Consider the following 24,845-nt stretch of genomic DNA (forward strand, 5'->3'; position numbering starts at 1 on the left):
AGTTTTATTTTATACGGTCTAAGAGAAAATGAATGGGGGGGCTATTCAACTCCCAGTACAGTAGGTGGCGGTGTATACTCCCTGCAGTTTGCGATCGTCGAATTGTATACCCTAAAGAAGAATCCGTAGTCGCTAGCTTCCCGTAGCCAGGTGTTTTTTTTAACGGTTTAGAACATTCTCATTCTAAAGGTTTGCTGAGAAACTTTATGAAACTTAACACAGGCCAAACTATACAGTGATAACCCCTGAGTCCAAAGTTTTTGTTTCTTTTAATTGATTTGTATCCCCCATGCTGGACTGGAAAAGGTCGCGCGACGATTATGAGCTAGCTATTATTGTTTGCTAGCTAGATTACGAAGCCAAATATTTAGTTAAATTGACAGTACTGCACAAGGGCAATATGTCTTGCCTTAATTCTCGCAATATGTTTGACACTGAAACCGCAGTGATTATGTCTTTTGTGTTTGAGACGGCAGTAGCAGAAATTAGCCAACTTTTTTTGGACGAGGGGTCAATCCTGGCGCCAAACACAAGTAATCTGAAGAGGAAGGTGAGCAATCTTGTAAAGATTGTCTATTATTATAGTTAGCTATATGCATTCTCTGATTAATAGTTGAGGGGTTCGATGGGTGAAATAAATATTGCTTTTAGAACTAAAATTGAGCGCACATATGGAGACGGAATTAAACTCCATGAATTACAATAGGGATGAGCAGATTACAATTCAATTAGCGGACATAAACCAAGATCACACATTCAACCTTTTTAGTAAAATTTTATTCGAAGGCCCCACTCTGCCAACACTAATTCATGTGTGTACCATTGTAAAACAAAAAAGTTTACCATCAATTACAAAAAAGGTATCACAACTACATATTTTAACATAGTTATAAAATGATCCATCAGGCAATGCCATTCTATTTCTTAAGGACACATTAGGCTATTGGGGGGAAAGTATTTGGCATTTAGGCACATTTCATAGAATTCATACACATAAAAAACACAATTGGGTGTTTTAGAGTGAATCAGAAGACATACATGTTCCTGAGTGATCTCAATTACCATTCAAATGACCCATGACCCACCCGTTGAGAACTACCAGTTTAAGTTCAATTAAAATGGGTCACTGTCAGGTTGATCAAGCTGTATGAGTAGTTGCTGTGGAGTAGTTGCTATTAGGAAAGGCCATGATCATAATTTAGGAAATCACAAAATTCAAAGGGGAGAAAAATGAGGTAAACAGTGTGCAAAAACACCTCAGGTTTTCTGCTATTGGATTATTTCTTACAAAAAATAAGAGTAATATAATTAAGAATTTTCTAAATGTTGTTTTCTGATTTCTGGGACCAATCAGCTGTCTTTTTTCTTCAGCCAGGAGTTCTGTTAACAATTCAGATACAGACTCATTGCAAAGAAGAAGCTAAAGTCCGTCAGTTGATCATTTGACTGGACCAAGGACTTCGGGTAGCCTGGCAACAAACTTTAATACCTCTCTCTGTCTCGACACAGCTTGGAACCATAATGCAGCTGTTGACAAAGGAGGCTCTTCGTAAAATATGCAGGTTATTCCTTGAAGTCTCTGCGGTTCTACAGAATGAAAATGATAAACTGAAGATCAAGGTGGAGGAAATGAATGAAAAAATCAATACAATGGTTAAGAAGAGTGAGGAACGAGAAGAACCAAAAAGACCAACTCATATTCTCCACAATGGAATGATCTTTTCAATAAAACCAGTTGGTGAGTAAAAGGCCCAGTTGCTTACTATCTACTGGGTTGCTTGTAGGTTTCTTTGTTGTAAAGAGATTTATGCAGACCGGCACAATGTTGTCCATATCAAGGTTTCTGTGCTTGCTATTTAAGTGCTCCCATTGGTGCCTGTAAACCATTCAAAGCCAAACACAGCCGTGTCAACGCTGCTCAGCATAGGGCCCATCACTCAAGTAAACACAGTCATCTTGCCAACAGAGGTATGTTCTTGTCACTGTTCTTTGTGTGGTACTTTAATTCTGTCAAAAAATGACAGCCCATATTAACGTAATCACCCTTGTGAATTCCAGGGCACTGGTAGCAGTACGAGCTGTGGCACAGATGGTTTCAAGAACAGTCAAGGTATTATCCCATAGAAAAAATTTGTCCTAAGTAGTACCCTGTTCACTACAAAAGTAGTGCACTTTTTATAGGATGATACCTGATAGAGGCATGCACACAACTGTTACTGGTATTGTTCAACTGTAGCATAATGGAATTTTTCCTCTCATTTGCAGGTATTGCTGTGGCTTGCAGTAGACCCACTGAGACCTTTCCTCTTCTCTCTATGGGAAACACAAGTGGACTGATTACAAACCCCTTAATTAGAGACATTGAATCCCATGACCAGCAAAACACAGTGTTTGTTTCAGAGGAAAAAAACAAAGGGAGTGGTGCTCATGAAAAAGAAACCAGGGGCACTGCTATTAATGGGATCGGGTTCACAGAAAATGACTGCCAGGGCATACAGCAGAGTAAATCCAAGCCTAAGAAAACCTTCAAGTGTGACATCTGTGACAAGATATTCCACGCAAACTGTATACTGAAACGCCATATTGCAGTTCACAATAAACCGAAAGGCCCCTTTAAATGTGAAGTTTGTGAAAGAACATTCCGCCTGAACTGTATGCTGAAAAAACATATGCATACTCACTCAAAAGAGAAAACATTCAGTTGCAAAACTTGTGGAAAGGCATTCAGTGGTGAAAGCAATCTGAAATCACACGAGCTCGTTCACGCCGAGGTGAAACCGTTCAACTGCCTTACTTGTGGACGGGGTTTCACGTCAAAGAACCTGCTTAAGGTACACCAGAGAGTTCACACAGGCGAAAAACCATACAGCTGTACTATATGTGGAAAGAATTTCAGCATATCCCAAAACCTAAAAACGCACATTAGAGCTGTACATACAGAACGCTCAGAACGCCCGCACACCTGCCCCCATTGTGACAAAACCTTCTGGCGTCCTGCTGAGCTGCAGGAGCACCAGGTTGTCCATACAGGGGACAAGCCATTTAGTTGTGATATATGTGGAGCTGCTTTCAGCTTTAAGGAAAATGTCAAGAGACACCAACGAATTCACACAAAGAAGAGGCCGTACAAATGCGAGGTGTGTGGAAAAACATACATTCAGTCCACCAACTTGAAGGCTCACATGCTAGTTCACGGAGCAATAAAACCATTCATGTGTGACATATGTGGAAAGACTTATCTGTACAATTATCAACTAAAGCTTCACTCAGTATCACACAAGGCTGATGGAGAGAGGCACCCAAGATCAAGACAGAACAAGGGCAATGATCAATCCAACCAACAAAAACCATTTAGCTGTGAAGTATGTTGGAAAGGTTTCAGCTCCATCAGTTCTCTGAAAACACATGGAAGAATTCACACAGGAGAAAACCTGTATACATGTTCCCTTTGCGACAAAACTTTTCTTCATAAAGCAACTTTTGACTACCACCAGAAAATACACTCTGGAGAGAAGCCCTATGCGTGTGCTTTTTGCGAAAAGAGATTTATTCTTAAACAAGCTCTCAAGATACACGAGCTGATTCACACGGGTGAGAAACTACACAAGTGCAGTGAGTGTGGAAAGACTTTCAGACTCATTGGTAATCTGAATACACATAAGCGAGTCCACACAGGAGAGAAGCCTTTCAGCTGTGAGGTGTGTGGGACAACTTTCAGACAAGCGCACCATGTCAAAACTCATATGCAGGTGCACACAGGAGTCAGGCCATACTCATGTCTGACCTGTGGAAAAGGCTTTTCTGACTCAAGACACTTCAAAAAGCACAGCTGTGTCAGTGACTGTGCGTTCGGAAACAGAATACCAGAAGAGTATGTAACAATCTGAATTACCTATCAATGGCACTGATATATTCAAGTCTGAAAACAGAAAAATGTTTGGTTTATTTTTTTTATCCTGTTGATTTTCCAAGTTTTCTCAATCTTGGAATGTAAAATGTCTACACAATTATGAATGCATCCCTGATACAAATTTTCTCTGAAACCATAATCCTAATTTAAGGGGAGGACACTTGAAATACAATTGGGTGGTTTAATGGCATATAATTACCTATTTGGTTTTCTGGCCTTATGGAAGTTTTAGGTGCAGTATAGTGTTGACAAATAATTTTTGCAGGGTGAAGGCCAGAGTTCTTTCACTTTAATCCACATAACATGTTGTGTATTTGCCTCAAAATTAGGAAAAAGGGAAAAATTATCAATAAATCTGAACGACAAATGGATATGACGATCACAAAAACCAAGTGTAATATAAATGAAGTGTCTCTGTCTGTTTCTGCATTTGTGTTTTGAATACAAATAAATATTTAAAACAGAAGATTAAGCGATTGAAGTGTTTTTCCTTATACCAATGGTGGGTTAATACATTGCTGTCAGCCTGTATGCTTTTCCACCCGCCTGTTTTATTTCAGGCAGTCCACGAAAGTAATGGTGTGTAGAGTATTAACAGTCGCTACTTTAGGTACTATATTTTACTAATGTGAAAGTAGCCCTCTTAAACCATTCAAGAAAAAGTTACTTGTATATCTTCTAGGGGAACTGTGAAATGATCACCCCACTCAAATTAAATTCCTCAACCACACCTAAAAGGAGATTTCACCCTTGAACGGTGCAGCCAGTGTTCTCAGGAGGGGGTGTACTGCTTTGTTTCAGTGGGATAGAATTGATTGTCACTATATGCGCCGAATTAAGTAGTGTCTCTAGAATGTGTACGTGATACTATTTAGTAGCTTGGCTGACGCGGCCATAAAATTGCAAAGCTGTCAAGCACTTGAGAACTCGTGCTTACCTGACTAATTACTTGGAGGACTGAGGTCGGGTCGAAACACCCATCTGCTCCTGAATACACTACAAACCAACATCTATATTACATATAACTAACAACGCAACTACAGGATTGTCTACTGATATTCGGATATTTACTAGTCCACATCCATAGCAGCGAAACCTTCCATAGACTCGGACGAAAGACAAAAAAATCACAAACCCCATGACCTAATTGCAAAAACGCAATTCTCAAAATACAACACAATTTGTACTGATAAGTTTAGCATGTACCGGTGCCTACTCAGGTACTTCAGTTTTAGGAAAAATATTTCTCCTTGTGCTTCTAGTATGCTGCCAGTCGCAGACGAATGTAATCAAACGTTTCTCAGTTTCTCTTTGCGTTACATACGAGCGTTTCCTCCAATGACAATGCTGAGACATCACTTCCGATGTGCAGTCCCTTTTCCATTTTCGCTAGCAGCTGAGCAGTGTGGATAAATTCCAGCCAGATCTATTTTACTTAGATAGTCGTCCAAAAACAGACTGACATCAAGGTGATATGAACTTATAGCTCGTGAAAGACACGCGCGTTTGGTTATATAATCTCTCTTACAAAATGTTAAGTTATATGTTAGTTAAGGGCTTGACATAGTTGGCTAGTTAGCTGCAGTAGCATGCTGAATAGCAGAATGAATGAGACTGAGGACGATTGGCTGGCAAGCTAACTAATGAGCTAACTTTACCACATGTGTTTAGCTAGCTAGCAAGTTAGGTGTGTCGGATAGTTATTCATTTTGGTTGCAGCACCAACTAGCGTTTAACATGTATTTTTTGTGCCATGTTCAAAATCGATTGCATTGACTTGAGTCCGGTTTAACGTTGAGACGGTCATAAACCGGGAAGTTAGTTAAATGACTGTTAGCTATATGACAACGCAGGGATAGATGGCCGACAAACGTGTTTTGCCAGCTGGATTCCTTATTGGGAACCCACAGAGTTGGTTGATGTGACTTAACAGATGATGCTGGGCTCTAATCGACGCAATGTTTCTGTTTGTGACGTTGTAAATTTCAAAATATACCAATGAACATAATATGCACACGGCTCCAAAATTGACTCCTGTGGTGTAAGATTAATCTAAATGTATAGTTCAGATTTTTTTAGAATGTGCCATAGTAATTTTTGGTTATTACAAAAGGGGCGAAGTACTGCATTTCTGCTGCTAATAGTTTGTCTGTTGCAGATGCCTCCAAAGAAGGGAGGAGAGGGACCAAAACAACCTCCACTGATTGGACGCTTCGGTACCTCGTTGAAAATTGGGATAGTGGGATTGCCAAACGTTGGGTATGTGCTGGACGCTTCTGGAAACTACTAGTAGAATACTTCTCTCTCGCATGCCCACAAGTCATAACGAGTTGGTTTTCTTTGAACATATTCTACCTGTTCTCCAATGATTCTGTATTCGTGTAGTAGGTAATCTGACGCAAAATATCTATGGGTTATACTATAAACCTTTATTTTAAGTATGTTGTTCAGGAGATTATTTGTATTTCCAGATTTTATTTTCAACAATAAACAAAGCTTTTAATTTGCTTAAAAACTGACTGCACTTGATTGGATGGGGGGAGTATGATTTGCCTGTTACATTTAACATTGTTCACATATTGGGCATCAACTGCAATGCTTTAGAAGACTGAAAACAAACCAGGCTTCAAGCCCACAGCAATATACAGAGCGGTGCTTCAAAATGTCGGGTTGCTTGCTACTACTTTGATTTGCCTACTTACCAGCTAAAGGACCAACAGCGCATAACCACTGATAGAAAGTATGTTTGAATGTCATTGTAGATCATAATGATAGGTAGAACATAATGTTAGTTTATTTGTTTTGTGGGAATTTTTCAAACTGATAATCCATGGTAATTGTGATGTTTAAACTGCAATGCAGAAACTGGCCTTAGTTCTAATATGGTGTGTGTTTGTGTGTTAGTCAGATTAAAGGACCAGCCCAAACTCTTGGTTTCTAGCTTTGGTGTTTACATTTTAATTTTCAGCGACTGACTGGTGCATTTCCATATAATGTGAATGTGTTTTTGCTTTTGTTCAGAAGGTTGTACTCTGCAAATTATTCTGGCTGTTAAGAGTAGTCACTGAAACATCTTTTATATTTTGGCTACAGCAAGTCAACTTTCTTCAATGTGCTGACCAAGAGCCAAGCGGCCGCAGAGAACTTTCCGTTCTGCACAATCGACCCCAACGAGAGCAGAGTGCCCATCCCAGACGAACGCTACAACTACCTCTGCGACTTCCACAAGCCCCTCAGGTATAGTCGAGTCTGTGTACGTGAGCAGAGTTATCAATCCTGTAGAACTGAACAACTACCTCTGCAACTTTGGCCGTGTGTGTGTGTGTAACTTTTACTCTTTCTCTCTGAACAGTAAAGTACCCGCGTTTCTGAATGTGGTGGACATAGCTGGGCTGGTGAAAGGAGCTCACGCTGGCCAAGGACTGGGCAACGCCTTCCTGTCTCACATCAGTGCCTGTGACGGTATCTTCCACATGACACGTGAGTTTAACACACACACCAGGTGAAACGTACACAGTGTGTAACAATGGTCAAAATGCTTAATGCCAAGTCTGCATGGAAAGTGCAGGAATGTAAATACTCCCTTCTTAATGTTGGGGAACTCTCACCAACACAGCAACAGTCTGTGTAGCAGCGTTGTGGCTTCGCGTGCAATTTGACCTAATTTACTGTGGTCGTGTATCAGGTGCATTTGAAGATGAGGACATCATCCATGTGGAGGGTAATGTGGACCCGGTGAGGGACATTGAGATCATCCACGAGGAGCTACGGTTGAAGGATGAGGAGTCCCTTGGACCAATCATAGATAAGTTGGAGAAGACCGCCGTAAGAGGAGGCGACAAAAAACTCAAGCCTGAATATGTAAGTCGTGGGGGGGGGGGCATGTTAGATTTGCACCCACTAAGCAAGCAGAATGACATCATTTAACATTTTCCATGCTCTTCTAGTTTGTGACCCAGGGGGGGGGGGGGCTTAGGAAGGAGGGGCCCAGGTTAGGATGTTTAATCTCATGTACCCCGTTTTCATTCCCTTCATTTCTCATCCCTCAGGACATCATGTTGAAGATAAAGAACTGGATTGCTGATGAGAAGAAACATGTCCGCTTCTACAATGACTGGAACGAGAAGGAGGTATGATTGTGATTGTTTGTGGTATGTGTGCGCGCGCACCTATGAAAGGGGAGAATGTGTTGAATGGTATTTATCCACAACTCCAACTACCCCTTTTCACTGCAGCGCAGAAAATTGGTGATGTACGCATTTTTATGTGCATACATAACGGTGCAGCCACAATTTCATATCAACTGTCCAGCCCATGAGTCCTGCTGGATGGTTACGATACCGGTGTTGTCTTTATGACCAGTAATATTCAATGGCTCGTCTGTTTTGACCAATCATAGTTCATAGTGCATTCTGGAGCGGGACCCAATCATGGCATCGGTACGAGGCAAAGCGCATGCAACCGTTCTTGTGGAAAGAACACTTTCCACTAGTCAAAAAAACAATAAATGACAAGAAACACGTATTGTCGTACATGTTGTGTGTTCCCCGACAAATGCCGGTCAATTTAAAAGGGAATGAACAACTACCGAAAACATGCTTTCAAGTCCCTGGAGCGTGGGGCGTGTATTGTGGCCCAATGGGTATAGTCAGTCTGTGAGTACGGATGGAGAAACCATATGGACTTGGCTTGTCAACAGTGTCATATTAACTACGCCTGCCTTCGTGCTTACTAGCAGTGACACACAAGAAGACTGCGAACTAACTTGTGGGACAACCCCAGGATTGAATGTGTATTGCACCACATTAATGTAACCTTAAATATATGAACTCAATTATTTTATTACCAATAATTACTATTATTGCATTATTATTAATTCACCTCAAATACAAGTATCTTCATGAAAAGATGATAATGATATTTATAGTAATATTTTGGTAAGTATTCATTAAAAAGTAATAATGTACTTTGCATCATATTTGTGTTAACTGCAATTGCTTGTATCAGCTCATGTCTCACATCACATGCAAAACTGTGGTATAAATCAATATTCTGATTATTTGATATTTACATAAAGTACTCCTGTACAATACAACTGTATTGTATTTTTTTTTAATCCAGTTCAAGCCAGTAAAAATCAGTCCAGGTCAGTAGATTTCAGACCAACTGGCCCAAAGAGTTAGCGTTGAGCCCTGCCTACCAACATTTCAGAGATGTTTCTCTTAAAAACCTTCACCCTGGATAAAGACAGTGGGAGCAAGATGCACTCCGTTGCAGAGGAGCTGTTCAGGATCACATCCACTGATGACCGTGGCTGAGATCTGCACACATCTCACAGTACTTCCAATTGTGCTCATCTCAGATGCAAAGTTAGGCTGATGAAGCGGAAGACAAGAAAGCAGCAATTTCTGTCCAGGCAGACATGCACTGTGACTAACCACCCGCTTTAACCTATACCACACCAAGCCTGTATAAAGACTAGTGGGTAAGTTTGCTTTATTTGATATACAGTCATGATAACGATGGTGATAGTCAGAATACATTGATATTAGGCTAACACTGTTTATGTGCAGTTTCCTTTCAAGTATATACCCTGATTTGGAGAAAATGTGTGACAATTGTATCCCTCTTTGGTAGGACAGTCCCCTGACCGGTCTGCAAGTCTGCTCATGATGAAGAGAGAAGACTGGTCAGAGGAGCACAGTAACACGGCACAGACCGTCAGTGGGCGCACATGACCCACACACCGGAACATATTTAAACATTGGGAATTTGAATGTCTTCATACCTTGTGTTTAGTTGCATGTTCAAACAATCAGTAAATGTACCTTTAGAGCTTATTCATAGTTCATGCATGTACACACCCTTTTGCCCGTATGGAAGAAGGCCCCCTTTTAACAGCACCTGTAAATACAATGAATGTCATGTGTTTTTGTTGGTCTTCATACCCCATGAACATTTTTTATTGATTGAATGTTTGATTTTTTGTCTACATCCAAAACCCTGTTAGGACAAAGTGAAAATGTTTTGTTGTGCCAATTTACTGGAAATCTGAATAAGTGGTTAAACAAAAGCCACTGCTGATTAAAAAACCTGATCCAGAGTGAAGTTTCATCTTTCAGCACAACAGTGACCCAATGCACATAACCAAGACAACGCTAGAGGGGCTTCGGTACAAGTCTGAATGTCCCGGCCGAAGCCTGGACTTGAACCAAGTTGAACTTCAGTTGGGAGAGCTAGATTGCAGTTCACCAATGCTCCTCTTACAATCTGACCGATCTTAAGTCAGAAGAAATTACACTAATAGGGTAGAGGTTATATTAAATTGTATTTACAAAATTATAGATTAAATCTATAACACATCCAAATGTGGAGAAAGTGAAAGGGTATGAATATTTCCCAAATATACTATATAAAATTGGATTTGCTGCCTGTAATAGTTTGTTGTTTTCTGATTCATATACATGGATTTTGATTCTTATTTTGGTGTTATATGAAGTCACTTTTAACATGTTGCCGTTTCCCAAGTCAAGAGAAATGACCATAGCCATATGTATAATGCTTTGATTTCTAGAGGTGGGCTTATGAAATCTGATCATGAGTGCAGAGAAAGTTTTATCCATACTTAGCTTCTGTGTTTTTACCAAACAAAGCTTGATACCAAACAAACACACCCAACTCCGTATTGTTGTATTTGCAGATTGATGTGCTGAACAAATATCTGTTCCTCACATCCAAGCCCATGATCTACCTGGTCAACCTGTCAGAGAGGGACTACATAAGGAAAAAGAACAAGTGGTCAGTACATTCACATCTCTTATTTCCTGTCTTGTTAAATCTCTGATGGTGTTTGGGTTGTGATGCCCAGCAGCTGTTAGCTCTGAAGCTGACTTGTGACTTGGCGAGGGTCACAACATGGAATACTCCACAGGTTTATTTCGCGATTGTGGCGTTTTTTGTGCGCAGTTATAAAACACTGACTGTTTTGTATCCACCCCAACCCTGGTGATGTTTGGTTTATTAATGCAAGTTCGCATTAAAGCATGCACGTAATTCTAACAGAGTATGTTTTAGTATTTACATAACATTAATTAACAAAAAAACAAAACAACACCTCTGTCACGCAGGCTGATCAAGATCAAGGAATGGGTTGATGCCCATGACCCAGGAGCTATAGTCATACCAGTCAGTGGCGGTCTGGAGGCCAAACTTCAGGACATGACTGACGAGGAGAAGAGCAAATACTGTGAGGAGGCGAAGACTCAGAGGTACACAGAGATTAAACACCCACATACCCGCACTGATGACATTGTAAACCGTTTATTAACATTGACTGTCTTCTGCAGTGTCCTCACTAAGATCATTAAGGCTGGCTATGCAGCTCTGCAGCTGGAATATTTCTTCACAGCAGGGCCAGATGAAGTTCGAGCTTGGACCATCAGGGTAAGTGACCCTCACTTCGGTTTCATGGTATGTGTTGTCTGTATTCTCTCGCTTCCACATTGCGGTGTGATTTGGCTATCATACCCAATGTGTCAAAGCAGCCTATTTTCTGTGAATTACCAAATATAATCTATGCGAACATACAAACAATAAACCAAACAAGACATACAATTTAGTTATTACCAGCTAAGCTGCTATAGCCAACTAGCTGCCCACTTTTTTTCAGAACCAATACATGATGACCAATACATGATGATATTTAGATAATATGGGAGTGTTGTTTTTATTATACAGTAAGGATCAATGTCGATCCCAGGAACTGAAATCAGAACAGATGTAGCCAATGTTGTCTGGGTGAGGATCCAACAAACTGACCCGTGCAGGACTCAATGGTGTTTAATAGTTCTCTCTGCAGTCTTGGCCAGGCCAAGCCATTTGACAGGCTCCTGCAGTAATGTTGCTGTTCTGTCATTCATGTTTGAGGTGTGTTCTGGCAATTTAATAATCTAATATGAGTTAGAAAAGGAAAGACTGGTTTGTCTCATGTCTTTTACTCAAGTGCCAATCATGCCAATGTGCCACCGGGTATATCCGTACTGAGTATGGTTGTAACTGGCAGGTATGTGGGATCGGCCCGGTGATCTGATGGCACGAAGTCTCAACATGTTAGTCATTTGTGTGTGGTCCAACACCTGGAAATACCGCTGCTCAAAATCGTAGTTTTTTTCACCCAGTTTATTTTGACAAATTGGCCATGCTCCAACAATGGCATAAACCGGGTTTAATTCAACCAGTGAGTTTTATAGTTTTTATTCTGTAATTCACCTGTTATCTGTCAAACATTTTGCACCGTAACCGTTGAAGCTCATGAGTTACTTCTCTGTCCTACAGAAAGGCACGAAGGCTCCTCAGGCCGCAGGGAAGATCCACACTGACTTTGAGAAAGGTTTCATCATGGCAGAGGTCATGAAATTCCAGGACTTCAAAGAGGAGGGCACTGAGAATGCAGTGAAGGTATGTATGTGTGTAATATTCTTTGTTGTGCGTATGATGGCAGGCCATATTTACATGTGCCAATTTGGCTGATCTCATTTGGATAAAACCCTCTATATTACTTTTCATAACGTCTCAAACTTTGCCCTGGTTTGATTTCTACCACAGGCTGCTGGGAAGTACAGGCAACAGGGCAGGAACTACATTGTGGAGGATGGAGACATTATCTTTTTCAAATTCAACACACCTAATGCACCCAAGGCAAAGAAGTGATTGGACCAACTCACCATGCAATATGCTATGAAAGTCCCGCCTCCTGGTTCCTAGACTTGTAGGCTGAGAATGATCCTCAAATGTACACCGCCAGTCAAAAAAAACGTGGTAACTAAATGTATAGTAAATTGTGTGCGTTTCACAGTGAATTTTCTTATATGGCAGTTTTGAACATTATTTGACGGCCAAAACGAGGCAAAATGCAGAAAGGTTTCTTCTGTTTTCATTAAAACTATACTCAGAACTACAATTCCTGCTAAGTGTATGTTTATCGTTTGACAGTCACCAGTCTATAAAATAACTTTGTTTTGCATTTTCAGAAAAAGCTGAAAACATTTAGCAAAAGGTTGAGTATAATTGATATGAAATTGGATTATACTGACAAATGTAATTTATGTTTCATGAATATCTTGAAGCCTATTTAAAGATTGTACAGAATGACAGTGGGCAGACTTTCAGAGGGTTTAATATGGGTTCTTGGGTCCTGTTCCACCTTGTCCCCCTTTCCCTGTAATGTTTTATATATGGGAGAATGGAATTAGAATGAGTGATTTATTAATCTGTATGGGGGGATAAAATCATGTGCACATGGCAACCCTTCAGGTCAGTAAAAGCTTCCTGAAAAGTTTCCTGGTTAGGTTATTTTGTGTGGAAAAACCTGGCCCTAGTTAGGTCTTATCCACACAATCAGCATGGGTGTCCTTGTTTTTGGCTTGGTATTCTGACTTAATGCTTCACCCACCCATACACCTATTCTTACAGACATCTCAAACAACGCATTGCTGCGACATTGTAAGAGAACAATATAAATCCGTTTCTGATAATCCTGTTCATGTCAATATATAAATAAATTACATGTATCATACGTCCATCTCCTTTCTTGGAAAGGTAGCAAGGGAACGGAAATTAAGTTTCCTTAAATTCGATGTTGGAAAGCAGCTATGCTGGTGTATGCCTTTCCATGGAAATACAGAAAATACAATAAAAAGGGTCAAACAAATTCTGTTCATGTTCAAATGTGTCATTGACCAGCCACAGGACGTGTATTCATTATGCCAAACTAAATGGTCAAGCCACGAAACGTTTAATTTCATTTTCCCTGCGACAAATTCGGATGGGTTCCTCTCGATTTAAGGTTTAGGGCGGAGTGGAAACACCCCACCTGTGTATGTGATGAAACATGGGGTTTGTGTTATTTTTTGAAGTTACTGGTAATGCTTGAGAAACATGACGATTACTTAAAACAAAAAAAAAAGGCAACAAGAAAATGGTTGTCCACAAAATAAGTAATATGTACGCTCGTTCGGAGTCCAGTCAACGATTTAATTGTGGGGGGCAATAGTGAATAAAAAGTCCGGATCTTAGTCTGTGCAACAAAAACGTTGTAATAACGTGCCCTGCACATACTTTAAAAGCTTGCATCGTAGCTTGCATTCCTTACAAAAAGTAGGGGCAACATCTGGGTGGAAGCCAATTAAACAATTCATCACAGATTTTTACAATAACTAGTTGTAACTTGTCAGTTAGGTGAACATGCATATTGATTAGAGTGTGCATTTGGGCTGAGGGCATATGTAATGTGAGCTGAGTTACAATTTGCTAAATGCCTGTTACGACTGCATTATGGCCGCTGTTTTCCTTATACTTCCTGCTATTTAATTTAAACCGTAAATTCCCAGATATTCCTTGAGGTCTTGTCCGTCAACAAACAGGAAACAGATAATCCATAAAAATGACTGACACATCAACTAACCACAGAGATCTCACCAAACCCCGAGCTAACCAATCCATCTGGAGAAGAACGGCGGGACTTCCTGCTACGTGACGCAAAATCGACGTTCATACTTGTAAGCCCCCCCCTTTTTGTGTTTCCCGCACCGTCAATCAAAATAGAAAAAAATCGACCCGAATTCACCGATCAACACAAGCCCGCCTTTGATAAAAGATAATAATGCTCGGAGTTTAGTTCATCAGATAATCTTTCGATTATTACAATTCACGTTATGACTGGTACGTAACATTGAACCAATCGAAGCATACAACCAACCGGTGAGTTTGTTCAACCGTTAGCAAAGCAAGCTAGCTACGTCTTTTAATCTTTTGCTGGAGCTCTATGCTAGCTTGCTAACTAGTTAACAAAAGTAAACATTCAGTCTGTGTTGAAATCCTCCTTGAAACCTGATCGCAAAGTTAGGTTTTGCAGTTTATTCTTCATAGACTGAAGTTTGTTAACTATTTGCAACCTTTTAGAAGCGACAGACTGTGAGAAATGTAGTGTTTTTCTTAGTTTTCCTCTCTCCATGCTAGCGCCAGGACAGCCTTTGAAACAAGGGGAAATGGCTACCGCGGACGTGGAAGGCAGTCAAAGCGAATTCCTACAGCACGGCGGAGCTTCGGAAAACCAGGTACCCGACACTTTCTATCTCGTTTTCCTTCTCTGAGCTACGACTGCTTGATGTTTTTAGCTAGCTAGAAGTTCACACGTTTTAAATGTTGTTGCAGGGGGTGAAAAGCTAGTATACTTCCGCCGCTGTGTTCCCCGCAATAACGGCCACCCACTTTACCCCTCTAGAACCCGCCCATAGTGGGTAGGACACAGCCCGTCACTTCGGCTCGCGGATAGTTCGTTCACCTACCTGGGGGTACACTGGGGAAAGGAGGGGCGAACGGTGATACCGAACAGATACCGTGGGAATCTGTGCACCGGACTTCTAAATATCTCACCCACTCCCATAGCGTTGCGATGACGTATTCCATATAGCAGCCATGTTTTTCGTTTGACTACTAGGTGGTGACACGCTCGAGGAATTTCATACTTGGCTGTTCGTAGGACCTTGCAGATTCACCCTTTAGCTATATTCAGTAATATTTAATTACATCAAAAGTACCTTTATTGGATGAGTTTATATATACCCAGAATGTATTGGCGATATATTTGTATTGCTACATATTGGGACGGAATACGCGCAATGTTTTTCGTTTGTCTGAATGCAGGGAGAAAAGCCGAGTTTTGTGTACAGTGTAGAGCAGCTGTTTAGTTAAAGGTCTCGCGGTGGCTTGACGTGTTAGTGACAGATGGGCAGTTGCTGAGAGCTACATTGCGGGATAGAAACTTTTAAGGATTATTTGTTCATGACTGGATTTCACATGTTTCTGTCTCTTTGGCCTTTGGTATTGGCTTTATGTGTCTGGTGTTAGTTGGCAAATCAGTAGTGACGCTGTGATGTGACGAGGTTTAGCCTATTCTAACATGACTGACATGGTACAGCATAGCTTTTAGACACTGTGGAGAGCACAGAATCTGAGCATCCAATCACATTTTCTGTCTCACCAGTCTTACCTCTTCAGTGTTGGGGGAGCATTGACCCTTTGCACCAGACTTCCTGTTTTGTTCCAAACTCAATGTTTTATGTTGTTTCTGAATTGTTTGGTAATAATGACAGGGAATTTGCCAGACACCACACTATATAAATGTCTTTCAGGTCAGTACAAAAGCAACATTCTAATAAACTAAATTATTTCTATTTGCTAGAGCCTATTTCAATAAATCTTGTAAACAGAAAGCAAAAGAGGGATGTAGCCTAGGCCAGACATCTGGTAATTCCACCAGAGTAACTCTAGATGTAGGACATAATATGCAGTAAGAAAAATATTTCTCCATGTTTGAGGTGTGGGCCTTAGGTAGGATCAAATGTATTTATAAAGCCCTTTTTACATCAGCAGATGTCACAAAGTGCTTTTACAAAACACCTGGCATTAAATAGATATTTGCATTGCACCTGAGTGTGCAAATATATTTTTCCATTTGCATACCCTTAGTCTATAGGTAAAACCTATGAGTGGGAACAAATCAGTAGCCTATAGCAGACAGGTTTAATTATGTTCAGGCTTATTGAGGTAAAGGATGCATGCTGTCCTGGACAATTCCACCCCCCTGAGGTTAATGATCTGTTGGCCAGTAACTTATCTACCCTGCAGGGTATGCACTGAGAACCTGGTGTTGCATTCAGCCTTGGGCTGCTGTACCAGGCTTACTATAAACTAACCATGCTTTCATATGCTGCAGGAACAGCTCATTAGTTGCCAGGCTGTCACTCATATGTAGACAAACACATTGTGTTGCTTGTCCAAGGAAATTTAGAAGATATAACTCTGCATTTAGCCTTTATATTCATATATCAATATCACCCAACCTTAATGTCTTCATATGGCTGTATTCTTATTTGGAAGTTCCTGGAGTCCAAACACAAACAAAACACCACAGCGTGTAATACACTACATAAATACAAATCCAATTGGTCTGTGTTGTGTACTTTTTAATAAATTTTCTTCCTAGTTAGGGTTACCTCAGTGGTACAGCTCAATGCAGTTATGGTTTCATTTAGTCCAGTGCGTTTCCCGGCCTTTATTCTGGACTTGGGAACAGTGATAATGTCTAGTGGTTTGTGTTTCCTGGTACTGGTGAGTGTTTGAGCTGTGTTTACCTTTCTACACCTCAACACTTTCTACAATATGAGCAGTGATCGTTAACCTCTCGTTCTGTATGCCGGGAGAAGATGACATGCATGCCGTTGACATTCTCTCTCTGAATATAAAACTAAAACCACACTGGCAAATTTTATTTGTCTTATCACCCTCATAATAAGTAGCTTGACCTAGAGGAAAAGGCCAAAAAACAGTGGTGTACATTTGTTGTAAATGTATAATTCTATTTTATGTTACCATACCAGTTTATTTCAGTGTGTATTTCTTCCCATATCAGCCAGCTGTAATTGAAGATAAAAACACCGGATTTCTAAATAGCCACAACTATTTTCTTGTCTGATTGTGAAACTATGCTGTAGTCACTTTGTCCTAATAAAAGGTCTCTGTACCCCTCGTTGTTCCTTAAAATAGGACAGATTTCAATGTGCAAAGACATACAGATCTGGGCAGCGGTCCATTCATATCCTTAACTGGAAGTTTGTGACACATTGTGGCCCAGACACTGACATGTTGATAATCTGTGTGTGTGTGTGTGTGTAGACCACAGACATGAGTGCCATCCAGCTGACCGGTTCAGATCACTGGGAGGTGTTAACCCCGGTGTCGACAGGAAAGGATGAGCAGCAGGCAGTCGTCCACATTCCCAACTCTGGCATGATGACCTCTAACGGCCAGTATGTTCTCCCTATCGGGAACATGGCCAGTCAGCCCATCTATGTTACGGCATCTAACAATGATGGCTCTGCCAACGGAGTGTCCAGCATACAGTACCAGGTAGGGTTGTTCACACGCCTGCATGTCCCACACACACACACCTGTTAGTCGAATTTCCAGTTTCAGGAAGCCCAGTATTGTACACGCGCACACATACTTTTTAAACACACTATTCTCTCCGCACACAGACTCAGCTCTCTCCCATGTCCTCCCCTCAGATCCACAACTCCGATGGAACTCTGTCCGGCTTCTCCGCGCAGGGATTGGACGATGGCTCGGGTCAAATCCAGCTCATCCAGGACGGTAGTCACGGCAACATTGGAATCAGTGTGGCCACAACAACAAATTCTGACCTCCTAACCCAGGCAGGGCACATGCAGCAGATTCAGGGCGTGTCATTGGCCGGCGGCACGACCTATAGTGGTTCTGTTCCCATGGGGCTGCCGGGCGGGAACTTAACTTTCCTACCTATCAGCAGCATCGACCTTGAATCGCTAGGGCTTGCCGGCGCTCAGACAGTTCCCATAGCAACAACCGCTGACGGTCAGCTGATCATGGGCAGCCAATCGCTGGAGGTACAGGACGCCGGAGCCAAACAGCTGGTCAGTGACGCTAATGGTAACCAAGACCTCTACGTGCCAACCACCACCTCTTCCTCCTCGTCATCATCCCAGCTTCCTGAGACCATTGACGGAACGGGAGTTCTTACCCAAGCTACTGCCGTGTCTGCTGGGGTTCCAGACCCATCCTCATCAGAGAACTACAACTCCCACAACCACCTGCAGCAAATACAGGTCAGTCATAGAATATAATCCTCCTGTCAAAATTCCTGTCTTCCACACCATGTATGACATTAATATTACAGCTGTGTTCCACAGTAGGCAGTATCATATTACAGTTTACGTTGCCGTTATCATTAATGACCACTCTCCCCCTTCTGCCCGCTGCTCATGCAGGTGTCCACCTCTAATGCCTCGTCCCTATCCCAGCCCATCCTCCAGCTGTCAGGGGACGACCAGGGGGCCCAGGGACAGGATCTATCCCAGGCTGGACAGACTCTCCAGAGCGTCCAGCTAGTCAACCCTGGAACCTTCCTCATCCAGGCCCAGACAGTCACTGCTTCAGGACAGATTCAGTGGCAGACCTTCCAAGTAGGTTCTCTTGACCTGTGTAAAATGTCTGTGTGTCTGGTGAATGTAGGTGTGTGTGATCCTAGATGTGTGTAACTCACCCTCAGGTCCAAGGTGTCCAGTCTCTGCAGGGACTTCAGCTTCCCCAGGCCCAAGGGGGCCAGCAGCTGACTCTAGCCCCAGTCCAGGGCCTTTCTTTGGGGCAGGGAGGAGCAGTCACCCTGCCCAACCTTCAGACCGTCACAGTCAACTCTATAGGGCAGCCAGGCATACAGTACACACAAGGAGATGAGGCAGGCAGTCCTGCAGGTAGCAACACACACACACCATCATTTCTTCCTATTCCTCCCGCACCCTGTTGCTCTGTCCCACATCCAAACTCTCTCCCAACGCGCAGACATCCAGATAAAGGAGGAGCCAGACTCTGAGGAGTGGCAGCTGAGCGGTGACTCTACCCTCAACACCAGTGACCTGAACAACCTGCGCGTCCAGATGGAAGACGAGGACATGGACGCGCTCCCCGGGGAGGGCAAGAGGCTGAGGAGAGTGGCCTGCACCTGTCCCAACTGTAAAGAGGCGGGAGGAAGGTGAGGAGCCGAAATGTTTGTAGAATTTAAAATGACTGTTTTCCAGCCAGTGAACGTGTATGAATCCAGCCCACTACTGTATCAGCAAAATCTCTCCTCTATTTTCCCCATTGAATAATACAATGTAAAATTACAGAAAGAGAATATTTATTTTATTGCAAAATGAATACATATTCTCTTTCTGTAATTTTTTATTGTATTATTCTGGGATATAAATTTAGTAAACAAGGTATTAGACTTCATCTGCAAATAACATTAGGAGACATGACTCAAGCAAAAAACTAAATAAATTATAATAAAAATTACTTGAGGTTGGACCCCTGTTCACTTGAAAGCACAGTCGTTCAGAAATAATCTGCCATTTTTAAGGCAATTTGCTGATAGTGAATGCTATATCGGTGCTTTCCTAATTATAATCCAAGGTAGACACATACACTCACCTAAATGATTATTAGGAACACCTGTTCATTTTCTCATTAACGCAATTATCTAATCAACCAATCACATGGCAGTTGCTTCAATGCATTTAGGGGTGTGGTCCTGGTCAAGACAATCTCCTGAACTCCAAACTGAATGTCAGAATGGGAAAGAAAGGTGATTTAAGCAATTCTGAGCGTGGCTTGGTTGTTGGTGCCAGACGGGCCGGTCTGAGTATTTCACAATCTGCTCAGTTACTGGGATTTTCACGCACAACCATTTCTAGGGTTTACAAAGAATGGTGTGAAAAGGGAAAAACATCCAGTATGCGGCAGTCCTGTGGGCGAAAATGCCTTGTTGATGCTAGAGGTCAGAGGAGAATGGGCCGACTGATTCAAGCTGATCGAAGAGCAACTTCGACTGAAATAACCACTCGTTACAACCGAGGTATGCCGCAAAGCATTTGTGAAGCCACAACACGCACAACCTTGAGGCGGATGGGCTACAACAGCAGAAGACCACCGGGTATCACTCATCTCCACTACAAATAGGAAAAAGAGGCTACAATTTGCATGAGCTCACCAAAATTGGACAGTTGAAGACTGGAAGAATGTTGCCTGGTCTGATGAGTCTCGATTTCTGTTGAGACATTCAGATGGTAGAGTCAGAATTTGGCGTAAACAGAATGAGAACATGGATCCATCATGCCTTGTTACCACTGTGTAGGGTGGTGGTGGTGGTGGTGGTGTAATGGTGTGGGGGATGTTTTCTTGGCACACTTTAGGCCCCTTAGTGCCAATTGGGCATCGTTTAAATGCCACGGCCTACCTGAGCATTGTTTCTGACCATGTCCATCCCTATATGACCACCATGTACCCATCCTCTGATGGCTACTTCCAGCAGGATAATGCACCATGTCACAAAGCTCGAATCATTTCAAATTGGTTTCTTGAACATGACAATGAGTTCACTGTACTGAAATGGCCCCCACAGTCACCAGATCTCAACCCAATAGAGCATCTTTGGGATGTGGTGGAATGGGAGCTTCGTGCCCTGGATGTGCATCCCACAAATCTTCATCAACTGCAAGATGCTATCCTATCAATATGGGCCATCATTTCTATAGAATGCTTTCAGCACCTTTTTGAATCAATGCCACGTAGAATTAAGGCTGTTCTGAAGGCGAAAGGGGGTCAAACAAAGTATTAGTATGGTATTCCTAAAAATCCTTTAGGTGAGTGTAGAAGCACATGTGATGGCAATTTTCAACTCTTAAAGGAGGAAGTACAGAGACAAAATTATCTTGGCATAATTACGTTTATTTGCAAATAGAGAGACGCGTCAAACACTTACAAACATAATCATCCGAGGAGTCTCTAACTTAAAACATGAACAGTTTGTATTTATAGAGGAAAAAGGGATGTGGTAAGTTGCTGGCCATTTTTCTTGTGTCACATAGGTTTTACCCAAAGGGCGGGCTGTCCCCCCACCTTATCCTTCCTGCCATAATGTTTACTGTTGTGTTTACCTAAACAGGCCAATTGCTCCTACTTCCCCGCAAGGACCACATTCCTACGGAACAAACAGACTGACACCCTTTTTTGTCTAGGCAGGAGAACATGGTCAAAGTACCTAATAATCCTCTGATTTTATACAGACGTGTGTCACAATCAAAGTAAAGATTTACATACCAGCCAATGGAAAGACAGACATTTCTCAAATGTACCTTATTTAAAAATGTCCATAACACACACCACCAAAAATTCACCAATACTGACAAATGTTATGGACAAAAATGTATTAAAGTAAGTCTGGGAATTTCAACAATTAAACTAGCGAGGCCAGTGGTCATGTCAGCAACAACGTGTCTCGCTGTTTGATTTTCTGCCACTGTCTAGCTATTTATTTAGCTAACTAAAAGCTTGGAGCTTAGCTAGCCAGAGAGAATTCATGTCAATGTCCAAGTGCCTTTTCCTTAGTTAGCATCACATGTAAATAACATTACCAGCTAGCCTACAGTATGAAGTGAATGTCATCCATGTTAAACAATAATTTACATCAAATTCATTAGCATTGATCAAATTGGCGCCAGTCAGGCAATAATGTGGTTAAACATTTTAGAACCTTTCTTGTCCTTTCAACTGTCTTTTTCTTTGTGGTTTTGGATTATTTTGTTTTACTTTCCAAATGCTGTATGGCCATCTGCCATCGTGGCTGATGAAACATAGTTTACAGTCTAACCCGACAAGGACAACATCTAGCCACATTTCTTGTCTTCATTTTCCTCCTGAAATACAATGTTTAACACGTCACCCTTTCTCTTGCCTCTTCGCTTAGAGGGTCAAGTCTTGGAAAGAAGAAGCAGCATATCTGTCACATCACGGGCTGTGGGAAAGTGTATGGAAAGACCTCTCACCTCAGGGCTCACCTCAGATGGCACAGTGGAGAACGACCGTTCGTCTGCAACTGGATGTTCTGTGGCAAGAGGTTTACCCGGAGTGACGAGCTACAAAGACACAGGCGGACACATACAGGTAAGAAGACGCAAAAGACGGGGCAGACTGACCGACAGGATGCTCAACCCAGTCATTCTACATCTATATTTGTCCTCCTTTTGTCTCTCTTTCCAGGGGAAAAGAAGTTTGTGTGTGCTGAGTGTTCAAAGAGGTTCATGCGTAGTGACCATCTGGCCAAACACATAAAGACTCACCAGAACAAAAAAGGCGTTGCAGCGACAACATTGTCTCCGCCCCACAGCGACACCATCATCACCGCGGACGGAACAACCCTAATCCTTCAGTCAGCAGCTGGCAACCGCAGCCTCCTACCCAATCAGGAGATCCCTCTGCAGCTGGTCACCGTTGCACCCGGTGAGGTCATGGAATGAGGTCATGGCTTATAGACTGGCCAATCAACAGGGGCCTTGTGGGCTCCCCCTTTGTTTTGTTTTTTATATGAATATATATATACGTAAATATATATGACAAATATATATATTTTAAGTAAGAGTTATCATGACTTTATGTTCGTTTTTGCAGTCTTTTTATAGGCAGGCAAAATAAAAGACATTCAATGTGGTTGCTATGTACACACAGACACATGCATTTTCACACACGCACACACAATCACACACACTTGGTAAACATGAATATTCACACTATGAAATGCCTTATTTTGTATCATAATCTTGTTGTATAAAATGCTGGAGATGCATGTGTTTTTTTTAAGCTTTTGCAGATGTAATTTTGGTGGGTTAATATGTCTGTTAATTCATAACAATGACAATGATAGTTATGAGGCAGGGAAAAGGAAATGTGTAGGAGATTGAATGGTTGATTGGTTGTATTGAATAATCAAAGGCTATCTCTGGTCAGGGCCTGCGTTTGGTGTGTGTATTGAGACTAGGTGATTTCATTAACTCTTCACCTGAAGCGACAAGCAACTCCCTAGTTTAAGACCTTCTGGACACTCTTAGGCACTTTTTATAATACACTATGACAGTTTGTAATAACATATTTTGTTTTGTCTGTTAGTAATATAGCTGGGATGTCCAATTATTCTCCAGCACATCATTTTATTTGTTACCAATGTTGGTTCAGTTACTGTTTTGGTTTAAACGTGTCAGGGTGCGGAACATGTTATTGCTCTGTTTCCAGCCCTGCACTCCATGAAACTAATTTGACTTAATTGCCTGTTGTTTCTGGTGAAGTGTTATTGACTGTGATAGAAGTCGGCTGTACTTGCTGGTCTAAGGTCAGTTTGTTTGATGTTAGTAGTGGTGGAGTGTATGCTGATCGTAGGTCTGTGCCTGGGGGAATCTTTGACCCAGAGAGCTGAATGTTATGAGTCACTTCAATCAACCATGAGCACATTTGTGGTGCTTGCTCAGTTCAAATGTGTCTTCAGATTTTTATTTTATATTTGTAATTTTTTTCCACTTTTTTTGCTCTATAGTCAGTCACATTTTATTCTGTTTATGTATGTCTAGCTTTGTCTGGATCCAGTCAGAAGGCAGCATCTCAAATCGTTTGTTGGAATTTACATGAGTTGAAAAGGACACCGGTTTAAAATAATGAACTGGATTTCTCAGTCACCCCCCCACCCAATATGGCAACAATATTTTTAACTTAAACATTTTTAATTTGTAGAACACTTGTGGTTCACTGATCAGTACAATGAACATTCCAAGTGGTACATCCAATATGGCCACCGGTGTGCCTCCCACCCTCCGCAAAACTCAAATTAGTTTACCCTTCGACTGTAGGTCGGGTGTTCTTTCACCCTCAGATTTAAATGGAATGTATTGGAGGTGAATGTGGTGGTAACTTCCAGATATTCTTATACCAATCCAGTGCGCGTGCATGTGATAGATATATGGGGCTATCTTTTTTGGGTGAATGGTAGGATGTCTGAATTGCAATATTCTGTTCTATTGTTTCTAATTCTATATTGCCACTTTACTCTGTCTAGTCGCTACTCATTGTAAAGGAAACAATCATGCCATTATTATTATTGTAATCTCTCTGTCCGAATGTCTGTTTGTAGTTTTCACTTGTATATTATCTTCTTTTCACATTGTTCATAGAAGCCATTTTCTTTAGTAACATAAATTTTTTTTGGTCGAAAGCTCCTTATTTTAATTGATTTTTAAAAAATGAAAATATGTAAAATTTGAATGTTACTTTTTGTAAAACCTTTTTTCAAATGGATCATAATTAAAGTCTGAATCCTTCCAACAGTATATATGTGTGTGTGCCCGTGCGCAATCGTGCATGTGTCGCATATTTTTACTTTGCTTTTGAGGACTATCATTCTACAGCCTCAGAATGATAGTAAAAAAGGAAAATGTGAGCTTTCGCCTGTTCCCAAGAGGAAGAGAATATTTTGAGTGGT

At 41.5% G+C, this 24,845-nt stretch overlaps 3 protein-coding genes and 1 long non-coding RNA gene across 6 annotated transcripts; all 4 read left to right on the plus strand.

Moving 5' to 3' along the window:
- Nucleotides 1–104: 104 nt before the first annotated feature.
- LOC105019908 (zinc finger protein 708) lies at nucleotides 105–4,382 on the plus strand. 2 transcript variants are annotated; one of them, XM_020042273.2, is made up of 5 exons: nucleotides 105–550; nucleotides 1,372–1,738; nucleotides 1,862–1,968; nucleotides 2,059–2,110; nucleotides 2,266–4,382. In XM_020042273.2, exons 2-5 carry the CDS (start codon nucleotides 1,522–1,524, stop codon nucleotides 3,885–3,887), a joined length of 1,998 nt encoding a protein of 665 aa, XP_019897832.2. In that variant the 5' UTR covers nucleotides 105–550; nucleotides 1,372–1,521; the 3' UTR covers nucleotides 3,888–4,382. The 2 variants fall into 2 exon arrangements, with proteins under 2 accessions (XP_019897832.2, XP_010884746.2); XM_010886444.3 differs by having other exon boundaries at nucleotides 1,510–1,738.
- An 863-nt stretch (nucleotides 4,383–5,245) lies between these two features.
- LOC105019904 (obg-like ATPase 1) lies at nucleotides 5,246–13,484 on the plus strand. Its single transcript, XM_029116565.2, has 11 exons — nucleotides 5,246–5,379; nucleotides 6,069–6,169; nucleotides 7,004–7,147; nucleotides 7,263–7,390; nucleotides 7,596–7,771; nucleotides 7,960–8,040; nucleotides 10,611–10,708; nucleotides 11,038–11,178; nucleotides 11,257–11,353; nucleotides 12,245–12,367; nucleotides 12,515–13,484. The coding sequence occupies exons 2-11, from the start codon at nucleotides 6,069–6,071 to the stop codon at nucleotides 12,617–12,619; spliced, it is 1,194 nt and encodes a 397-aa protein (XP_028972398.1). The 5' UTR covers nucleotides 5,246–5,379; the 3' UTR covers nucleotides 12,620–13,484.
- LOC117593729 lies at nucleotides 8,047–10,013 on the plus strand. Its single transcript, XR_004575141.1, has 2 exons — nucleotides 8,047–9,395; nucleotides 9,548–10,013. It is a non-coding gene; the product is annotated as an uncharacterized LOC117593729 (long non-coding RNA).
- Nucleotides 13,485–14,468: 984 nt separating the features above from the next.
- LOC105019903 (transcription factor Sp3) lies at nucleotides 14,469–24,693 on the plus strand. 2 transcript variants are annotated; one of them, XM_034289674.1, is made up of 9 exons: nucleotides 14,469–14,668; nucleotides 14,927–15,024; nucleotides 17,645–17,878; nucleotides 18,037–18,612; nucleotides 18,775–18,969; nucleotides 19,056–19,257; nucleotides 19,346–19,535; nucleotides 22,290–22,486; nucleotides 22,583–24,693. In XM_034289674.1, exons 2-9 carry the CDS (start codon nucleotides 14,956–14,958, stop codon nucleotides 22,837–22,839), a joined length of 1,920 nt encoding a protein of 639 aa, XP_034145565.1. In that variant the 5' UTR covers nucleotides 14,469–14,668; nucleotides 14,927–14,955; the 3' UTR covers nucleotides 22,840–24,693. The 2 variants fall into 2 exon arrangements, with proteins under 2 accessions (XP_034145565.1, XP_010884734.2); XM_010886432.4 differs by having other exon boundaries at nucleotides 14,469–14,629.
- The last annotated feature ends 152 nt before the right edge of the window (nucleotides 24,694–24,845 follow it).

The sequence above is a fragment of the Esox lucius genome, chromosome 22, assembly GCF_011004845.1.
Source record: "Esox lucius isolate fEsoLuc1 chromosome 22, fEsoLuc1.pri, whole genome shotgun sequence".
NCBI lineage: Eukaryota > Metazoa > Chordata > Actinopteri > Esociformes > Esocidae > Esox > Esox lucius.

Coding starts and splice junctions, on each gene's coding strand:
- LOC105019908 (XM_010886444.3), top strand. CDS start 401: ATGTCTTGCCTTAATTCTCGCAATATGTTTGACACTGAAACCGCAGTG. Junction 551..1,509: donor CAAGTAATCTGAAGAGGAAG/GTGAGCAATCTT, acceptor GTCTCGACACAG/CTTGGAACCATAATGCAGCT. Junction 2,111..2,265: donor TGGTTTCAAGAACAGTCAAG/GTATTATCCCAT, acceptor TCTCATTTGCAG/GTATTGCTGTGGCTTGCAGT.
- LOC105019904 (XM_029116565.2), top strand. CDS start 6,069: ATGCCTCCAAAGAAGGGAGGAGAGGGACCAAAACAACCTCCACTGATT. Junction 6,170..7,003: donor GTGGGATTGCCAAACGTTGG/GTATGTGCTGGA, acceptor TTTTGGCTACAG/CAAGTCAACTTTCTTCAATG. Junction 10,709..11,037: donor ATAAGGAAAAAGAACAAGTG/GTCAGTACATTC, acceptor TCTGTCACGCAG/GCTGATCAAGATCAAGGAAT.
- LOC105019903 (XM_010886432.4), top strand. Junction 15,025..17,644: donor GCGGAGCTTCGGAAAACCAG/GTACCCGACACT, acceptor GTGTGTGTGTAG/ACCACAGACATGAGTGCCAT. Junction 18,970..19,055: donor TTCAGTGGCAGACCTTCCAA/GTAGGTTCTCTT, acceptor ACTCACCCTCAG/GTCCAAGGTGTCCAGTCTCT.